The 22,120-nt window shown below is 33.1% G+C and overlaps 1 protein-coding gene across 1 annotated transcript in view; it reads right to left on the bottom strand.

Moving 5' to 3' along the window:
* The window catches only part of LOC127720544 (uncharacterized), a 170,438-nt gene that overhangs the window by 71,404 nt on the left and 76,914 nt on the right, over positions 1-22,120 (bottom strand). The window contains exons 65-84 of the mRNA XM_052227137.1: positions 21,798-21,973; positions 20,752-20,832; positions 19,793-20,149; positions 17,645-17,866; positions 16,539-16,893; positions 15,849-15,951; positions 15,034-15,190; positions 13,694-13,914; positions 12,448-12,607; positions 10,772-10,997; positions 10,211-10,427; positions 9,361-9,549; positions 7,770-8,073; positions 6,500-6,913; positions 6,053-6,176; positions 4,928-5,022; positions 4,354-4,524; positions 3,366-3,546; positions 2,388-2,554; positions 1,662-1,789 (exon numbers count right to left, since the gene is read on the bottom strand). Coding sequence (XP_052083097.1) covers positions 1,662-1,789; positions 2,388-2,554; positions 3,366-3,546; positions 4,354-4,524; positions 4,928-5,022; positions 6,053-6,176; positions 6,500-6,913; positions 7,770-8,073; positions 9,361-9,549; positions 10,211-10,427; positions 10,772-10,997; positions 12,448-12,607; positions 13,694-13,914; positions 15,034-15,190; positions 15,849-15,951; positions 16,539-16,893; positions 17,645-17,866; positions 19,793-20,149; positions 20,752-20,832; positions 21,798-21,973 — 4,048 coding nt within the window. The remainder of the gene's footprint in view (positions 1-1,661; positions 1,790-2,387; positions 2,555-3,365; positions 3,547-4,353; positions 4,525-4,927; positions 5,023-6,052; positions 6,177-6,499; positions 6,914-7,769; positions 8,074-9,360; positions 9,550-10,210; positions 10,428-10,771; positions 10,998-12,447; positions 12,608-13,693; positions 13,915-15,033; positions 15,191-15,848; positions 15,952-16,538; positions 16,894-17,644; positions 17,867-19,792; positions 20,150-20,751; positions 20,833-21,797; positions 21,974-22,120) is intronic.

The following is a 22,120-nucleotide window of genomic DNA, read 5'->3' as shown; positions in this document are numbered from 1 at the left end:
CAAAGAAGCAACACTTGGTCAGCATCTCATAAGGAAGATTCATGCCATGTTTGGTTTCATTCCATTCAGTGGTTCTCTAAAAGAAGACATTTGTATGTATTTCCCATAGGTCCTTTGTTAAACTAAGTCCCCTGCTGTCGGCCATCTTGGATGATGGACCGACTGCAAAGTAACAACACTTGGTCAGCACCTCATAAGGAACATTCATGCCATGTTTGGTTTCATTCCATTCAGTGGTTCTCTAAAAGAAGACATTTGTATGTATTTCCCATAGGGTCCTATGTTAAACTAAGTCCCCCGCTGGCGGCCATCTTGGATGATGGATCGGCTACAAAGAAGCAACACTTGGTCAGCATCTCATAAGGAACATTCATGCCATGTTTGGTTCCATTCCATTCAGTGGTTCTCTAAAAGAAGACATTTTTATGTATTTCCCATAGGGTCCTATGTTAAACTAAGTCCCCCGCTGGCAGCCATCTTGGATGATGGATCGGCTACAAAGTAACAACACTTGGTCAGCACCTCATAAGGAACATTCATGCCATGTTTGGTTTCATTCCATTCAGTGATTCTCTAAAAGAAGTCATTTGTATGCATTTCCCATAGGGTCCTATGTTAAACTAAGTCCCCCGCTGGCGGCCATCTTGGATGATGGATCGGCTACAAAGTAACAACACTTGGTGAGCACCTCATAAGGAACATTCATGCCATGTTTGGTTTCATTCCATTCAGTGGTTCTCTAAAAGAAGTCATTTGTATGCATTTCCCATAGGGTCCTATGTTAAACTAAGTCCCCCACTGGCGGCCATCTTGGATGATGGATCGGCTACAAAGTAACAACACTTGGTCAGCACCTCATAAGGAACATTCATGCCATGTTTGGTTTCATTCCATTCAGAGGTTCTCTAGAAGAAGTTCAAAATGTAAAAAGTTAACGCCGACGACGGACGACGGACGCCAAGTGATGAGAAAAGCTCACTTGGCCCTTCGGGCCAGGTGAGCTAAAAAGTGTGGAAAACTGATTTGCCGGACTGACGGATGGACAGACAGAAAGACGGAGTGCAAACCTAAAGTCCCCTTCGACTTCATCGGTAGGGGACTAATAAATGGTCATGAATATGCATGAAATAATTGCCTTTGGAAAGTTAAATAGACAACAATCCATACAATAAATGTTGTAACACCACTGTAATAGGTAAGGAGGCAGGTTGATCACTCACAAGTATGCATCAACTCCCCAGATTTTTTATATGCTCTGTCAACAAGTAATTATACTCCATGAAAATCACCAAACAGTATCAGATAAGAAAATTGAACTTTAAATTTTTTTTCGTACCAACTTATGAGTTTTTACTGTATAATGATGTTTTGCTAGAAAAATGAAACGAAAATTTCATACACAGATTATGTTAGACTATATAAGTATTTGGTAGACAGTAAGTTGATGAGCAATGAATATGAAAATGCATCACACAGTTAAGCATGCTCACATGAAGCTTGATACCAAATTTCAGGTAGCTATCATTTGTAGCTACTGAGAAAATAGCTACAGAAATTTATTGTGACAGACAGACAAACAGGGGTAAAACCTTTGGAACAGGATGTACAACTATATTGTTTGGCTGCTTTCTCATCCTCAATTTTTTTCATTTATCACTTACCTCGTCATTAACATTAGTAAAACTTTGGTCTATAGTAAGAACTGATCCATCATAAACTTGTCCAGCTATTGGAGCAGTTCTGTCCACTATGATGTAGTCATCAGCACTCTTTATTGCTCTCAGGTCAACTTATGAAATAAAAAAATGATCTAAAATTTAGTTTATTCAAATTTATATCCTATTTTCATTTTAAAATATTTCAATTCTTAAGATTATATAGCATGTACTAAAAATTACTAAATAGACCTTTCACAGCTCTTGTTATTCAAGATTAAAGTCAATGTTTAAAATCAATTGGGATAAAAGATTTTGTAGAGCCCATTATATACCAAGAGATTCTAGCGGTGGAAAAAAAATGTGAAGTCAGGTAAGGTCAAATTCTTCTTATTTTCATTATATTCTACGTTTTGCTGACAAGTTTTGTGATAACCATTCATAATAATGAAGATCCTCAATGCCTGGCCCTAATATTAGTTCTAATGGAGATTGGTCCTTTTTTCCGTCATTGTAATGTCAAAAATAGTTATTGCTTGTAATCTAGTTGGTATTTTGTAAAAATCCGCAATACAGTGATTACTTCTCCTCTCCTATGTGTGTAAACTGTACTAACAACTTTGATTTTGACATGTATAGGAATACCATCAGTTATTTATAGTTACTCATCTGTACTAACGACTTTGATTTTGACTTATACAGGAATACTATCAGAAATTTGAAGCAACTCACCTGTGCTTACAACTTTAATTTTTACATATATAGGAATACCATCAGATATTTGTATTGTGTGGTTTATTTTTGTACTGTAGCCAAATCTAACCCAATCCATTTCTAAACAATCCTGTTTACTCCTACCAAGACAAAGTTCTACATAGGCAAGTCCTGACTGAGGATCACTGTAAAGATACAATTATTTAACTGACCATTAATAGTTCAGATTTTTCTGGAACATATAAATCTAAGAAATAAGCTGCTAGCATTCTTTTATACCGGATAATTTTGCTTGCTTCCTATTATATTAGTATTTATCAGGGTTTAAGTGCTTTTCCCGTACTTTTATTGTATATAACCTTTATGTACGTTTTGTTAGTCTACCGATCCAGACAGATGTTTTAACACTTTTGGTATTTAGCTGAATTATGTCTCCAAATGACCTCAGATCTGTCTCCGAATAACCCTCTGACGTCATGCAACAATCACTTTTAAATCATGATGTCAAATGTTTTTAATTATGATGCAATATTTTGAGGGAACTTAGTGTGGTTTTAAATAATGGCGGACAATTTGCATACAAGTGTAAATACATCTATGTGTTTAAATGCCTATCCCAAGTCAGGAATCTCATCAGTGGTTGTCTTTATATGTCATATCTTTTTTTTTTGTGAGGAATTAATGTTGATGCTTTTCTTTGATAGTTTCTGTTCATAAAATTCACAACTTTTTTAAGCTCGAGGCAAATTGGAGCTTGCCTATTAGTTGTGACACTTGTCTATTGTTATGTTGATCTCTTGATGTCATTTAGTTATGAACATTTGGTTGCCTCCTTATTGGGAACTACCCCATCTCTTTATTCATATGACTTCTTTTAAACAAAAAAATCATTTTTTAGTATTGTGTAAAAATTTGAGTTTTTGACAAACAATCTATAGTGAACTGTAAACACTGTAATATTCTCTCTTCAAAATTTTTTCATGATTAAATACTTACCTTGAGATATGCTCTAGTGAAATAGTATAGTTTTCTTCGTCATACTGGATGTTGAAGATTTCGTGAATAACTGGTGGTGAATTGTCAATGGTGTAAGGGGTGCTGTGACATACACTTGTCGCTAACGGTCCTCCATATGTCACATTATTCAAAGCCCTGACTGTTATGTAATAGTTGTTATCTGAAGTAAAAATTATACAACTACTATTGAAAATAAACACTTGCCACTAAATAATCATTTATCAGTAATGACTATCCATTTGTCACATTGTTTAAACAAGTTGCTGTCTGAAATTCAAATATCAAATCAACATTAATGATTCTATTAGATGCAAAGTCATTGAGTTACAATGACAAGAGGTCAATATGCAGTCTTCAACAATGGACAGATATTCTCGAAATATGTCCTCTAAATCACCCCCAGTTTGTTCATTTGCATTTTGTATTTCATTTACATTAATTTCAAAACTTTTTGTTGCTTCAAACAAATAGGAGCTTGTTTTTCAGTGGATGTCGTATGTTGTTGTATAACATATTTATTTTTTTCACTTATTGTTAAGTACATAAATCAGGCTGCTAATTTTCACTTTAAAATTTTTTACATTCTTTATTTCAGGGCAGTTCTTAGCTAATACTATGCGGTATGGTTTTTGCTCATTGTTGAAGGCTGTACTGTGGCCTATAATTGCTTACTTGTACATTATTTGGTCTCTGGTGGAGAGTTGTCTTATTGGCAGTCACACCACATCTTCTTATATTGTTATCAAACTCAATCATAAAAGCTTGAAATATTCGTGTAATTTTTAAGAAATATTAGAAATCTTTTTTGCTTCTTACCATTGTTCTGCACTGCATTTAATCAGTATAATTTCCAAACAAGGGAAATAACTCTTTTCTATTTTACAAAGAGTAGATTATGGCTTTTTCAAATGACATTCTGGGAAAGGGCTTTGTGAATACCATTGTATTACACTAAAACTAGTTTTACCACTTAACAGCACTGGACTGATCAGGGCATTATTTATCCATTGTGATGCATCAAATAAGTGGCTCTGTGGATCATGATGTCCATAAACATCATCCTGGCAGACGGCAGTTCCCACAGCAACAGTATATCCCAGGATTCCACTTTCCTTGTCAGAAAATCCAACCCAATTCACTGCAATGATTTATTTAGTACATCAACAGAATATTGTTAACAAATATTACAAAGATAAATTATTCAGTCACTATAAGAGTTTCAAGCTTATTTTTAGTATAAGCACATAAAAACAAAGTGAAATTCACATTCAGATATTATCATTTAAATCATGGCAATACTGAAATATTGACTACTAGTTGGACTTTTATTTATAAGTGGGGTGAGGGCATTCAATGTTTCACAGTTGCACTTCTACAAGATAAATAGTGTCTATATACAACATTGAAACTCCCTCAAATATTGCATCTAATGTTAAAAATTAGTTGTTTAATCAAGTAAACCTGTATAAATATTTATTTTACAACTTAAAATCTATGAATTATTATATAAGAGAAGTGTTATATGGAGGTAATTAACATACCTGCTATATACTGATTAGCCCTTGTGTAGGTCAAATCATTCATAAAAACCAAACCATTAAATACAGTCAACGATCCTGGTCCATCAACCACAATTCTACAAATAGAATAAACATATATCAAGATTAAATGGTTGCATCTTGAAATTCAATTATTTGGCAAAAACGCTACTTTTTTTTTGGAAGATGCTTACTAGTATCATACCTTTAAAATTAAGAGTTACCAATTCCTTTAATCTAGAAAGAGTTATATTAAGTAACATTATTTCGCATTGAGTCTGAACTCTAGGTAGACTTGAATGATAGAGATAAGAGCCAACAAATTCTGACCAAGTGCATTGTGTTAAAAGTAAAGAAATAAATACTGAGATTTTAATGTCAAACAATATTTATTGGTTGCTGTCTGTCATTTGCTTTTAATTTTTCTGTTGTAGATGTAGCATAAATCAGGCAATTGGTTTTTGTATTTTAAATTGTTCACCATTTTGTCATATGGGGCCTTTTATAGCTTTAATATGGTATGGATTTTGTTAATGTTGAAGGCTTTATGGTGAACTGCAATTGTTCAAATCTTTGTCCTCTAAAACTTTATGGATAGTTGTTTAATTGGCATTGTATCACATTTCCTAATTTTGATGTTGGCACCACATCTTTGATACAATTATTATGTTTACTATACCTGTGATTTATGACACCACTGTTAACACTGTATATCTATACCTGTGATTTATGACACCGTTGTTAACACTGTATAACTATACCTGTGATTTATGACACCACTGTTAACACCTTATAACTATACCTGTGATTTATGACACCACTGCTATCACTGTAACTATACCTGTGATTTATGAAACCACTGTTAACACTGAATAACTATACCTGTGATTTATGACACCACTGTTAACACTGTATAACTATACCTGTGATTTATGACACCACTGTTAACACTGAATAACTATACCTGTGATTTATGACACCACTGTTAACACTGTATATCTATACCTGTGATTTATGACACCACTGTTAACACTGAATAACTATACCTGTGATTTATGACACCACTGTTAACACTGTATAACTATACCTGTGATTTATGACACCACTGTTAACACTATATAACTATACCTGTGATTTTTGACACCACTGTTAACACCTAGACACCAAACTTTCCAGTCAGGTCTGTCACTTGGTATCAAATCCAAACACGGAACTGTTTCTGTACTATCACTGCTGATGTTGTAAACTTCTCCTTAAATCACAGATGACAATTAATTAAACAGTTTTGAAATTATATATATAAACACATAATTAATTAGCAAATGTTATATTTAAATATTTTTAAGCATGGACATTTATAGAAAATCTTTACATTTCACTTCACAACTTCTTACAATGTTATGAAAAAAAAACATTGCCAGCTTAACTTGTTTATTTTTGTACTTATCATTATTTATACTGAGATCAAAGCTTAACTATTTCAAATTCCTTCATTTAATAAGCTTGAAGCAACAATTTAACAACTCTGCCAAAATAAAAAAAACACCATAACCCTGCTTTGAACTTTGACCTTACCTGGTTCAGGTGATGTCAAATCAACCATGACTGCTTCAGATGAAATGTAGCTCTCATATCCCAAACTGTTTACCATGTGGAAGTTAAAATAATAGAGAACATTGTCCTGCAAGTCCAAATCTGTGTAGACAAAGTTTGCTATATTTCCAACACCCAGACGTTGGTAGTGTCTATACAGTGATGATGCTGCAAGGAAATATTGCCCTCCTTCCACACTTGTCAGTAACTCACAGTTCCCTAGCAGGAGGTCAAAATTGAAGCTGGGACAATCTGAGGAGGACATGTCTGCACAAGCTCTGGCACAATCTCCTGAGGTACTTCTATACATTCCAGGCTGGGACATTGGTGCAACAAGTCTGCCTATTCTTGGTCCAGTAAATATATCAAGGACTTTGACATTGTCTGGATCAACAGCTGAAAAATATATAGTAGTGTAAATAATTCCCAAATAAAGGGCTATTACCCTTTTGGGGTCAATGTTACCTCCTTATGAAGATCTATTATGATATTTGAAATATTAGACAATTTTTTGCATTTTACCATTGTGTTCCATTTTTCTCACAGCAGCCATGTCAGTTGATGGCAGGAATTAAACACATAGTCCATATACTGAATACAATAAGGATTAATTATTTCCTGACAAATATGGTTGTAATCAGTGAGTGGTTGCAAAGGAAAAGAACAGTGGAAAAGTTCATAAAGATAATGACAATGGTCATGTTTTTTCTTGGTCATAGAAACATAGCCATATTAATTCTTTAATAGTAACTGGTATTAAACTAGCTTTCAGTATAAACTGCTAGTATTATTTAGATCAGTACTGTTTGTCTTTAGTCCTTAGTTGTTTCTTTTTTTTTGTGCTTTGTGTAGATCTGATGCATCAAGTCTTTTTCAATTGATTTTACAGTTTATTCTTATGTTGTTCTGTCATACCACTGCAAAATTTTTTAACCCTTCCACATCCTGTGTGTGCCTGTCCCAAGTTAGGAAGGAGCCTATAATTCTATAATTTTCATTGGTTGTTGTCTATCATATTTATACATAAATCAGGCAGTTGGTTTTCTCATTTGAATAGTTTAATATTTTGCTAATCATTGAGGCTGTACCATGACCTGTAGTTGCATAAATCTGCATCATTTGGTTTTTGGCTGATAGTTGTATCATTGGTAACCATACCTACCACATCTTCTGATTTGATATGGATCCCATGTAATGGAAGTACCTCAAATGATTATAACCTTTATCAAATATATTATATATGTATATGTACCTGGAGACACAGAAAGCTCTGTAGATTCCATTGTAACATCAGTCCATGGCACAACTTGGTCACCATAAAGACCTTTTCCATAACCTACACCAATCTGAGTCAAGGTCAAAGCAGAATCTTCTGTGATGACAACAAATGCTCTCAGTACAGCAGGGTTACTTGTTAATATGAAGTCAGCAGTCAGCCTGCCAGTAGGTTCTGATATGTCATATGTTGGTAGTGAACATGTGACCTTTGACTTTTGACCTGAGCTATTCTCTGCCCATACAGTAAAGTAAAGAGGTACACCAGTTACTGTCAGTGGCTGAAAAAAGGAGATAGTAAAATATTTTCATTGAATGTGAACATTTTTTTAATTTCTCCCCCCAAAATTGGGATTTAGCATTTGTAAATATAAGTGGTGCAATATTCATTAATATTTAAAGGTTGTAAGTATGAAGTAAGTACACTGTAATAAAAGAGAGGTGGAAAACACCCAAAGGGATATTCAAACTCATAAGTCAAGAAAACAAACTGACAACACTACGCCAAAAACAACCAAAAAGACAATCAACAAGAATATTCTTATCAACTAATATAAATTTCAACTATTTTCTTGTCAACCAATCCAAAGATCAACTATTTTCTTGTCAACCAATTCAAAGATCAACTTTGTTCTTGTCAACCAATCCAAAATCAACTATTTTCTTGTCAACCACTTCAAAGATCAACTATTTTCTTGTCAACCAATACAAAAATCAACTATTTTTTTGTCAACCAATATAAAGATCAACTATTTTCTTGTCAACCAATATAAAGATCAACTATTTTCTTGTCAAACAATCCAAAGATCAAGTATTTTCTTGTCAACCAATTCAAAGATCAACTATGTTCTTGTCAACCAATCCAAAGATCAACTATTTTCTTGTCAACCACTTCAAAGATCAACTATTTTCTTGTCAACCAATTCAAAGATTAACTATTTTCTTGAAAGGTAGGTAAAATTACAGATATATCACAATATTAAAGCTGTGTTATCATTTAAAAGTAACCACAATCAAGCACTAATAATTGATTTTGGGACAAAACATCATATATCTGTCAGATCTAAAAAGCCATCACATATTATACAACTCATTACTGTCAAGCTGATGACCAAATTTGAACTCATTCTGATATGTAGATCTCTCACTCTTAGAGTTAAGTGAATTAACATTTAATTTTTTGCTCCTTCTTGTTAATCTAGATTGATAATAACTTTTTCTAAAAAAAGATTAACTAAACATTTCTATATTGATTGGTGTTTAATGCCACTTTCAGCACAATTGTGCTACTTCGTGAAGATCAGTTTTTATTGGTGGAGGAAGCTGGAGTGCCCAGAAAGAACCATCAACTTAAGGTAGAAAAATTGGCAATTTTAGTCAATTTAGATTGTAGTCGAACACACCTGCCACCTGCCAGATTCAAACTCCTAACCCTAAATGTTGACAGACGGTAGTTCGACTTAGACCACTCGGCCATCAAGGTCCCTAAAAATATCTATATAAATTTAAGCATTAATATGTATTAAACACAAATTTTTGTTGAAACAAATTAATTCAAAATACTAAACCTCATTCAATATGGTACTTGGTCCTCCTAGTTTGAATGCTGACAGAACATCATTACCACCAGGAGCAGTACCAACATCTAATGTTAACTGTACCAAGCTTTTGTCATCCTCAGCATGTACAGATATCTCAAAGAGAGGCTCGGTGTAGTCTCTATTGGCTATTTGTCTAACATGACATTGATTTGTTGTCTGAAATGTGATATTAATTGAAAGAATTATATCTACCTACAAAAGACTTTCAAAAAGATTATCGTTAAAAAAGCCATACAAAGTTCCTTGATTAAAGAAATTTCATTTGTTTTGAAAATTTCATATTTCAAAGATTATCAGCAGTACAAATATTTCTAAACTTTTGAATTAACAAACATTTAACATGGGGACCTATGGTTATATTTGAAAACTGTGTTTCCTCTAAAAATTATTGCATTTTCATGTTTGAGTAGAATTTAGCTGATTCGGCATAATTTCAAGCTGATGTGACCACAACTTTGGGTCATACTACCTCAAACTAAAACATTATCCGATAAGGACAGAAAAATGGACAAATGAACTGATGGACAGACAAATGCACATAATTCTCCCTACTGATGTAGGTGGGGCATTTAAGAATTCAGATTATTTATTGATTCACAAAATGTTTTCTACATCTACAAAACACTAATCTCAGTGAACCCAAACCTAAAATATTGAAATAGTCTTTATCTGAAACATGGTTTTACACCTTCATTTTGATTTAATGACGCAAACTGCAAATGGGTAAAATATTACAGTGGACTGCAACAGAAAAAGTGACACTAAGAGTCAAGTTAAAGTAAAATAAATGTTTTAAAGGAATAAAACAAACATTTACCATTTGACCAAAATATGATGAAATGACAGGAGGGGTATTATCTGGTTCTCTTCTCCTTTCATTCACAACTTTCTTCTCAATGGTAGGAGTCGAGTAATACCACAACTGGTTCCTGTACAACTCTTTATTAAAGCTCTCTACCAATAAGTTAACATTTAGGGTAACAGCACCATTGAGACTCAGTCTTGTAGGGGTCAATTTCAATGTCATTTCAACTCTGAAAATTTACAAAAAATATAAAATAAAAATATTATTTTTTTTTTTTATCAACCCAGCAAGTTTTCTTTATTTCATCTAGTTAATGCAAATACCAATATTTTGTTTAAGCTTTCATCCTAATGATAAATATTTTAATATTTTTTTAAGTTCTAAAGTAAAATTCGACTTTTTGTTGTTAAATGATAAAAAAGAACATGCCTTTTGGAATCATAAATCAAATATTCTGAATGGGTAAAAAGTAGAATAACAAAAATTCTGAACTCCAAGGAAAATTCAAAACAGAAAGTCCTTTATCAAATGGCAAAATAAACTTAATAGTTTAGTAAAAGTGTCAATATTTACCCAACATCCAATGGGAATTTATTATAAGCTATCTCTGCAACGGTTGGAAATTTCAGTTCCAGGATCTGTCCCTCTAGTTTCAGGACAGCAGACATAGCATAGCCTACTTGTAGTTCCCCAGACACCACAGCCCCACCAAATGGCTGTATACCAGAAATGGCAGTCATTCCTGACAGTGAGGCGTCTACAGTAAACTTCATACCATAGTACCCTCCAACGTTAAAATCTGAAAAATATACAGTAAACTTCATACATGTACCACAGTACCCTCCAACGTTAAAATCTGAAAAATACAGTAAACTTCATACCATAGTACCTCCTCATGGTAAAATCTGAAAAAACATACCAAATCAAAATTATATATATGAAAGAAAGGCATTCCCAGTGCATCAAAACTGAGTATTGTCTAATAGCAGAAATAAAGTTATGAGTGGAATAACTAGATATCATTGAGATGGGAGCCATCTCTGTGGGCCCCGCTGTGAATAATGTGTGGTAAAAAATTTGTATCTTTATCATTTGACATGGGGTTGTCAAATGAAACCAAAGTTTTTGACCTTGACCTTTGACCTAGGAAGTTGTACATAAATTATGACACACCCTCTGGTGTTGGTTTATATACATATCATGTATAAACTTTGAAATCATAATGGTTCTCAAGATATAGAGCGGACACGATCTTTACCATAGGACATGGAGTTGTCAACTAAAAACAAAGTTTTTGACCTTGACCTTTGACCTAGGAAGTTGTACATACATTAGGGTTCTCAAGATATAGAGCGGACACGATCTTTACCATAGGACATGGGGTTGTCAACTAAAACCAAAGTTTTTAACCTTGACCTTTGACCTAGGAAGTTGTACATACATTATGACACACCCACTGGTGTTGGTTAATATACATATTAAGTATAAACTTTGAAATCATAACGGTTTTCAAGATATAGAGCGGACACGATCTTTACCATAGGACATGGGGTTGTCAACTAAAACCTAAGTTTTTAACCTTGACCTTTGACCTAGGAAGTTGTACATACATTATGACACACCCTCTGGTGTTGGTTAATATACATGTCAAGTATAAACTTTGAAATCATAACGGTTCTCTAGATATAGAGTGGACACGATTTGTTACAGAGGGACGGACAGACTGATCACTATAGGGCGTCCGCCATTGGGCGGGGCCCTAATTAGTCAACTTTTTACAACAGGCCAAATCTCACACTGGACAGTCATTTTATTTCAAATTATCTATGAATCTCCTGCAAGCAGACTTTATATCATATTTGTTTTTCCTTTATTGTTTTGTACATAAATCAGGTGTTAGTTTTCTCGTTTGAATTGTTTTACATTTGTCATTTCGGGACCTTTTATAGCTTGCTATGCGGTATGGGTTTTGCTCTTTGCTCATTGTTGAAGGCTGTTGTTTAAACTATCAATCATGTTCATTAGAGATGATGTGTTTCACTTAGTCCAACCTCAAACATTAAAAAAAAAACCATTACTGTCTGAATTATAGTGCAATCCCAATAAAAGGTAAGAATAAAAGGTAGACGGCAAGTTTCTTAATTGAAGATCTACTTGAAAACCAAATGAAGTGGTATGACATTGGCATTCTATGTACGTCATTCAGCTTTATATTGTTCTTGACTGTCAATCTTAGGAATGTGACTTACCAAATTTCATGGGAACCAGTCCTCCAAGCAGGAAGTCTATGGTATACTCCATGGCCTGTACATCTTGTCTTGGGAAGTCCAGGGTACCAGTCAATGTCAGATCTAAGGAGGTGAATACATTGTCTCCTTCACTAGAGAGTTCATCATAGAAATCAAAATACTGAAACAGAAGTCAAAAGCCAAATGTCGGGTTACATGAAAGAGTGAGGTAAATTTGGATCACTGACCCATACCTCTGCATTCTACATAAATATGATTTTAATGGAAATGTTAAACTAGAACAAACAATGATTACTCACTAGTTTACATAGGATTAAGATTTCCTCAAATCCTGATGCTGTAAATTCAGGAATTATTGCGTGCATTTATTATTGAGATTTTTGAAGAATGGACAAAAATATGAGTTCAATTATTGTGATTTCAGTAATATATGTATCAGACAATGTCAGATATCAGAATGCGGGTTCTTAGGCCACACGTAAAAATATTTTGGTTTGCCCAAACTCTACCCAAAGGTAGAGACAGTGGGTAGGTAGGTAGGTATTTTCTTCTTTTTTTTTCTTTCGTAAAGAGAAATTAAAGTGTCAGTTGTTTTTTAGTCTTCATGCCTATCCGATTATAAAAAAAACAACTTTTTCACATCAAGACAATAAAAGATTTTGAGTAGGCAGCCATTTTCTGGGTAGGTAGGGTTAGGGCAAACAAACATATTCTTTTTTATGGCCTTATTATTGCGATACTCACCCAGTCTCATTATTCGCATTTATAAAAACCTCGCAATAATTTCTGAACTGACAATATATTAATATATTTATAATGTAAACCAAACAATTTCCAAAACTTTTGCAGGTACAAAAATAATGTGAATATAAACTGTCAGGAATATGTTAAACGATGTCCATGTGACAGCCCAAAATGTGAAAAAAATATCTGTAAAAATAATTTGATTTACTGTAATCTATTTGTATACAATTCTAATTATAATTATATGATTGTTGGTATTTAATGCCACTTTCAGCATTCATGGCTATATTGCGAGGCCAATTTTTAATTGCAGAGGAAACCATGACTTGTGGCTGGAAAACAGGCAATCCTAGTCATTTATGACAGGAGTCAAACACATATGCCAAGTGCAGGGTTCCAACTCACAACCTCAGTGTTGACAGGCTAGTGATGAACAACTTAGAACACATGGCCACCTAGGCCACTTTTTATATGTGTAATCTTTCCTATGTTAGTAACATACCAGTGCTTTAGTTAAATCTCTGATGTCTATTAGTAGTTCTTTCACTGACATCAGTTCTAAACGTTTCATGTCCAAGAGGTTTCTGAGGTCTGTAATTGTCAGGTTAGCCAATTTGACAGCTAGGAGCTTGGTACCATTCACTGACAAACCTTGTCCAATCACATAAGATTGTTGGTTCTGTGGTAATCCACTGCCATTTATCATTAGAAATATGGCTTCATCTATGAATAAATTTATTGAGAAGGAAGTTTTTAGATAACATACAGCTAAAAATAATAGGTAAACATACTGTTTTTGACACAATAGAGCCTCATCATTCTTAAAAACTCTGATCATCGGTTAAAAAAAACATGTATCTCCTCCCTTTTCTTTATATCAAATAAAACAGCAGAGTTCCAATGTCCTCCAAGTTGCACATATTTAATCTGTCCAAGGACAATAACCAAATATTTTTTAAAATAAATATCATAGATATGAAGGCAAATGAGAGTAAATGCAATGCAATATCTGATATGATTAATATTTCCAAGGGCATAACTCTTTAAAAATATTATCGACACTGATTTTCCAACATGTCCTAGACATTGCTGATAAAAACCTATGATATAAGTTTCATAAAAATCTGGCAAGAATTGAACACATGAGAGCGCTAACAATGCAATTTTCCATATAATTAATATTTCCATGGGGCATAACTCTTATAAAAATAATCAATGGGCATTCATTTTCGAACTTATCCGTGACATTGCTGATATAAACCTATGATATAAGTTTTATGAAAATCTGATAAAAACTTTCACATGAGAGCGCTAACAAGACGGGACAAGACATTGCGTGGGGGACAAATAAAGACTTTTAAAAAATTATCACTGATATATTATCATAGAATTCTAAGAGAAATGGACCCAATGAAAAAAAAAAAATCAAATAAGGACAAATAGAGAATTGTTCTAAGAACAGGATAATGCATAAATATAATGGATGTACTCAATTACAGAGTATTGAATATCTCGAGTGATCGGTTTCCTGTTAGAACATCCTTCTTTATATTAAATTAGTTTCTTGTAATCAGTATATAAATGTTTATTAACTTATTGATTAGATTATTGTTTACTTAATTAATATATGTCTCAGATAACAATGAAGAGGGTTTTATTTCTAATTAGACAACTACCCAAAAACTTAATCTGTGAATATTTGTGTTCCATTTTGTAGATATTTTCCAAGCGAGTACTTGGGTATTGCCCGATAAAATCAACCAATATTCATTTTGTACTAGTAAACATCCCTTATAAATATAATAATTCCAAAATTATATTCAATCAGTTGAATGCCCTTACCTCCAGGGGTATTAAACATTCCATCAAAAGTTTCTCTACTGGTATACAGAGAAAATGGATTGCTTGACCCTAAAGCTTTCAGAGCTGCTCTTTGACCTGTAGTTCTGTCGCCATTTCCAAGGTCAACTGACTGTAAATTAGTCAGTCTCTTTTGAAGCTGTAAAGTAATAACAGTCATTTTAAATTCAACTTTGAAAAAATGACAGACGAAGAGAGATTGATTACTATATAAAGTAAACTGTTGACACAGAGATGTGTCTCATCTGTGTAGCATGTTAACTATGCAAAAGTTTTAAAGTCAATGGACCATGTCGGAGAGGAAGAGCCAACTACTCTCAATGGAAATGCAATGTGCCAATGATAACACAACTGCATACCAAATATCAATGACTTACCATAAGTGGTTCCCCTTTAAATGACATAATCACAATCTTTATTAATAGTTGAAGCTGCAGTATCGGAAACATCATGCCCAATTCTAGCCTCCACAACTTGATGAGTTGAGATAATAATCCTTAGCCTACAGTTTAAGCAGTGGGTGGTATGATTATTGTATTCTATAATTTTTTTATTGATAGATTACTGTAAATTCAGAAATTATTGCAAGATTTTTATTAATGCGAATAATGTGACTAGGTGAATATCGCAATACTAAGAACTTGCAGTCTGATATCTTATACATATATATCTATAAGCAGATTTTCAGGAAATCACAATAATTAATCTGGCATTTTTGTCCATCCTTTAAAAATTGCAATAATAAAAGCAAGCGATAATTTCTGAATTTACATAGTAACTGAAATAAACAACTTTACCTCATAATTCCTGACTTGGGTAACATATGTAACTATTTCTTCATTGGAAGCATTTCTGTCCAATAATATTTTGATGCCTTCTTTAAAATTAGTTACATCAGGTCTGAAAGTAAACATTAATATAGAGAAAATAACAACAAAAAGATTTATATACATAAAAAAATATATTTTGTCTTTTGAATTATTGTTTCTGGGTTATTTAATTCACACCCAAAGTCTTCTTGAACTCATGTCAGTGTTCTGATTGGTTAAAAATGTCATAAACCAAGTGGGATCTCTTGTGATTTATTTTCATTAAATTCACCATAACAAGTATAACATCAAATTCAGATTTCTGAGAAAAAAAAATGTACTAGATTAACATTTAATTACTTAAAATTACTTAATATGACATTTGTGAACACAAATGTGCTCCAACAGGCTAATATGATTTAGGTAAATTTCCCCCCAAAATTGATCTTTTTATTTTTGCAAAAATTGCGCCGAGATAGGTGTTGCAAAAATAAAAACTTGCATTTTAAATTTTGATAGCATTATATCCATATGTACACAGCATTTCCTAAATTCATAATAAATAAACTTCCATTTGTGTCGATTGTCTAACAATGGCATTAAAATATGCACACAATAATTTCTGTGAATTTACAGTAATAAAGAAAATGTGTAAAAGTAAAGTATAATAATCCTCACTCTGTTGTGGATCTCTTTGCTATTCTTATCTGTCTTCTTACAACCTCTTCAAATATTAACTTTTCTATAGTACCATCTTTGTTGATATCACTTTCATCCAAAGACATCAGAGTCCTACTTCTAAATGATACATCTTTTGTATCCCTTTTCCTTCTTCTAGCTGATAAATGCAATCCATGACAATTTTTAGCTATAGCTGACGATTGAAGGACTTGGAATGTTTCACAGATCCCTGGGAATGGAGATACTTCACATGCTCTCAATGCTACAGAGACGTAGAACCATTTATAATGTTCCCCATCAAAGGTCACATTTAATTGGAAGGCAGAGGCTATATCTATCTGTTTAGTTGATCCTAAACAAGACAATACAGGTGTACAATGAGGCATTAATGTCAGATAAAATTATTGTTAAAGAAACTTTCGTGATGTAAACATTCAGTTGAAGTATCAGTGGCTTACAGCAAACCTGCCAACTTTCACGCTTTATGGGGTATTTCCCCCATGAGAGGTGTAGACCTGAATTTTATAATTCTTTATTTTATAAACAAAATACCTCAAAACAGGCATTCAAATGTGTTAAAAGGGTATTTAAACACATAGATAATCATTCGAACAATTTAACTTTAAAAGTAGATTAAAAACACTTATGACAATATAAGTGGAGCATACGGTACTCTTTGCTTCAAATCCGCAATGGAGATTTTGAAAAGTTGGCAGGTATGTTAAAGGTATCAAATATACAGACATAAGATGTCTTATGTTAACTTGTGTGGTTGGGTTGATGTCTCACTGAGGTATACCCCTCATCTCCTTTATTCTTATCCCATATGTTCTTCATGTAAAAATAAAGTTCTGATACCAAAAGTACCCAAAATGAGTCTTATTAAGAATAAATATGGATGGGCACAACTACACATGGTTTGGAGTAAATCTGTCATATTCTTTAAATTCTTAGATTAATTGAAAGAAATTTATCATGACAAAATTTTGCAACTGATGGACAGGAAAATTGATAAGCAGGTCAAAAACAATATGTCACCCATATATTTATGTGTGTGTTAAGAGGGGGAATAACTCCCATGTCTAAGTTTAGCCTGCAAGTACCTATAGCAAGGCCATGAATAGTTTCTGTTCCAGTTTTCCGTTCCACAGTCCATGTCATTTCTACAGTGTCATTAACACCACATGTATCAATTTCCAGTCGGATTTCTGTGTTTCTAACTCCAGGGAGATAATCTATAGCTAAACAACAAGCTACACCAGTACAGTCATATTTCATCTCACAGCTGTCCTCACCAAGGTCGGTAAAGTTTAGTTTAATACAATCTGAAAGGAAGGGGAAAATATTGATAGCTAAACAAACACTAGATATATCACTATAGTTCCATATCATCTGACAGCTGTCATTATACCCTGTCTTACTGCAGAAAACATTATATTGCATTCAAAGAGTAGGGGCATTCACTAAAAGGCCCTTATTTGGCCCAAATATTACTACAAATTTAAATGTTATCATACATATTCTTAAATTTGCCCCAACTAGACTAAGGTACAAGGTATTCAGAAAATAAAAACACACATTTAACGAGTTACCATGGCAACAAATCATGACCAAACTTGTCAATTTTGTAAAATTTCTTTATTTTCCTTTTTTTTGTGATCAAATGTTTACGAGTATATATTAGATTGGCAAAGTATGTGTGCACCCAAGAAACAACTTTATATTTGGTGAGTTTATGCCAATAGTTATATATAAAGCTTCTATTAAATTATTTTGTTGTTTCTTGGCTGTGCATGATGTTTCCACAATGGAAATAATGATTGAAAACTGCATAAATTCTGTATTTTTCATCGTTTTCATGAAAACGCTATAATTAAGAAGTAATTATGACATCACCAGATAACAAATCTTAGGTTTTTAATTTATTTTTCTTAACTCTATGCATTTTCAAACATTATTTGCCAATTTGAAATAGTTGTCAAACATTTCATTTTCTTTGGCAATACAGGGCCTTAATTTGAAATAGTTGTCAAACCCTATATTGTTGATTTTCCTTTTTTGGATGGTGATGTTCCTTTGGCACCGTTTTATGGTGTTTATACATCGCAACTCATTGGCCATGCCTGAGTCTGTTGTGACATTTTGGATATTAATGAACGTTATCTATGTAATACTGGTAAATTATTAAGTCAGGGATTTCGTAACAATAAATTACTAATAACCTTTACTTAATTCTTCCATAGATATAAAGATTTGGTTTTGAAGTTTGGTTGTACCTGTAGAAAACTTATTTCAAACGGGAATGCACATCCTCATTTTTACGGAGATGTTGTTTACCGTGCCCGGAAATTTAGCAACAATCCTGGTACAATTATCTATCCTTTAAATAAACTTATTCTAAAAGGTTACCAATTCAACACTATAATTAGATCTTTGAATATTGTTTTTATTGGTATTAATAGAAAACTAATACTATTGTAATATACATATGCACATTCATGGATCTACAATCTGTCGATACCTGTATCTTGGCATTGCACAAGGTCATGTTTATCTCTGACTGTTTATGAAGTCTTTACAATAAATTCATTTGATGTTGGATGTGTAATGATTGATAATTAAGTCTTAGATGCATGATTTTTTTTATTAGATGTTATTGGCTTTGAACTAGCTGTCAGTAACTGTGATTACTCTCAGATCTGTACTTAGTGTCTTTTTGTTGTTACCCGGCCACATTCACTTTTGTGTTTTTGTTAGATGTATTTCTATTTGTATCCATCTGATGAGTTAAGCTTTTTTCAACTGATTTTTATAGTTCGTTCTTATGTTGTACTGTTACACCACTGTCCCAGGTTAGGGGGAGGGTTGGGATTCCGCTAACATGTTTAACCCTGCCACATTCTGTATGTATGTGCCTGTCCAAAGTCAGGAGCCTGTAATTCAGTGGTTGTCGTTTGTTGCTGTATTACATATTTGTTTTTTGTTAATTTTTTGTACATAAATTAGGCCGTTAATTTTCACGTTTGAATTGTTTTACATTTGTCATTTTGTGGCCTTTTATAGCTGACTATGCGGTATAGACTATGCTCATTGTTGAAGGCCGCACAGTGACCTAATTTGTTAATTTCTGTGTTATTTGGTCTCTTGTAAAAAGATGTCTCATTGGCAATCATACCACATCTTCTTTTTTATACTTAAAGTCCCTACTCCTTTAAAAATTGGGTGTAAATGGTGAAATTGTCTAAACTCACAATCAAAAGTCTCTGTTGTTGTTAAGATGGTGGTTGTTGCTTCTGTTGTTGTCAAGAGTGTTGTTGTGGCTTCAGTTGTTGTAATAACAGTTGTCTGCTCCAAGGTTGTTGTTTCAATAGCCTCTGTGACATATGTCATGTTTGCTTCAGTAAAATCGGTCATATTTCCTACTGTAAAATTTGTGCCATCATTTGTTGTCATAGCAACAGTTGTTGTCTCAGTTGTTATGGTTGTTGTGATTACTGGAGTTGTTGTGATCTCGGGTGTGGTTGTTATCACTGGTGTGGTTGTCTGGGCTGTTGTTGTCATTTCTTCTGTTGTCATGTTGCCTGTTGTAAAAATTTCTACTGTGGTTGCTATGGGAACAGAAATAGTAAATATATTAAATGACTGTTTAAAGGTCAATTAAAGAAACTATCAAATGATATTTAGAAATACTTCATCCTTTAATTAACTATACTGCGGATTCATTTTTATTTGTGAGATACAAATGTTAGTGGCTTTCGTGGGAACAGGTGAACCACAAATCCAAATGTTCAACAAGTAGCCAATTTTCTATAGGCTTGTATGCAGACTTCAGCAAAACCTTGAAATCAAATATCCACAAAAATGAGTTTTCCTCAATCCACACAAATCGGTACCCATGAAAACTATCAAAAACAGACCATTTCTGGTAATCACCTGGTAGATGAAATTTAGGTTTGTCTATAATACTATTATCACAATCGGTAAGTGAATTTGTGAGATTGTGAGAAAAAAAATCTCAACAATTGTCAACATCATGTGATCCTTATTTGGACCAATCAGAAATATTCCTTTTTGTTAGGTATAATAATAGAAAATAGGATTGTGTATAATAAATAGCTTACTTTCTATGATTATTTGGACCAATCAGAAACATTCCTTATTAGTTAGGTATATTAATAGAAAATAGGATTGTGTATAATATATAGCTTACTTTCTATGATGAATATTCTTGGAAAAACAGTTCCATTGAAGAAATAACAAACTTCAGGTTCCCAAAAGTCAAGGCTAAGACCTGAAAAAAAAATGTCATAAAAAGTTATTATATTTCATAAAATATATATAGCATTAACAATTATGAAACCTTGTTTTTAATGTAAAAATCCAATATGTCATAATAAAAAGAAAAGCATTAGTAACTGTTCCTATTCTTTTTTTAATGTCCTGCGATTGTTTGCTGATATTTGGTATGATAATTCTCTCATCTGGCAAAACATGACAAAAATTGTAGGAAGACCACATGCTATTCCTTTGCAATTAATTGATTATTCCCAAATATATTCTGATAAAAGACAATTGTGGTCACTAAATAATAAATATCAGACAATATCATTTTTAAGTTGTTGGTTTAGAACAACTACTGAGGATTTGATTTTTTATTTCTGGTGTTTTAACGCCACTTTTAAGCACCGCTTTTGGGCTATTTCGTGGTGGCCAGTTATTATTGGTCGAGGAAGCCGGAGTGCCCGGAGAAAAACAGGACCTTCGATAGGAAAACTGACAATCCTAGTCAATTAAGATTGGAGTCGAGTGCACCCGCAATAGCGGGGTTATTACTCACAACCTCAGTGTTGACTGGCTAGTGATTACAGTAGTAACTACTTAGACCACTCGGCCACCGAGGCCCCCAATTACTGAGGAGGTTCATGACTTGCGATAAGCACATGAATATGTGTCAGGGGTTACATAATCTACATTTCAACACATAATAGTTCAATAAGCAATGTTTATAGTTTTCAAAATTTAAAATTGCTTTTTGTTACTTCTTTAAAGGACATAATTTCATTTACGAACTTTCATGAATTTAAGGGATCTTTGCTATATAATTCTAAACTTTGAACTTTGCAATAATTGCCATTATTACTTACACGTTAGAAATTACAAGGGGATCAATTTGTTAACAATTCTATTAGTTACGAAATTCAATCCTGTTTTTTTAAAAGTATTCTATAAAACAGTATAACAAAATAATGTATTAACCATCAAAGGGAAGTGACTCCAAAGTACTGGTACTACAATTTGGATACTGTATACTGGTATCCTCTAGTACTGTAAACTCTTGGTAACATGAGCTGCCAGACCCAGCTTCAAAACAAACTTTGATGTTGACATCCACTACATAGGCTCTCTCAGTGGCTACATGGTTGATCATAAACCTAATAAAAGACAATATGAAGCAGGTGATACTGATCAGAATGATTACTTTATAGCTGGTACATATTTCATTAACCAGACAATTTGATGTTTCAGTCAAAACAATATCTCTTTGTATTCCCTGATGCTGAATAAAGATCAATCATCAA

The sequence above is a fragment of the Mytilus californianus genome, unplaced genomic scaffold, assembly GCF_021869535.1.
Source record: "Mytilus californianus isolate M0D057914Y unplaced genomic scaffold, xbMytCali1.0.p SCAF_11, whole genome shotgun sequence".
NCBI classification, from domain to species: Eukaryota; Metazoa; Mollusca; class Bivalvia; order Mytilida; family Mytilidae; genus Mytilus; species Mytilus californianus.
This window is presented reverse-complemented; position numbering and strand designations above follow the sequence as displayed.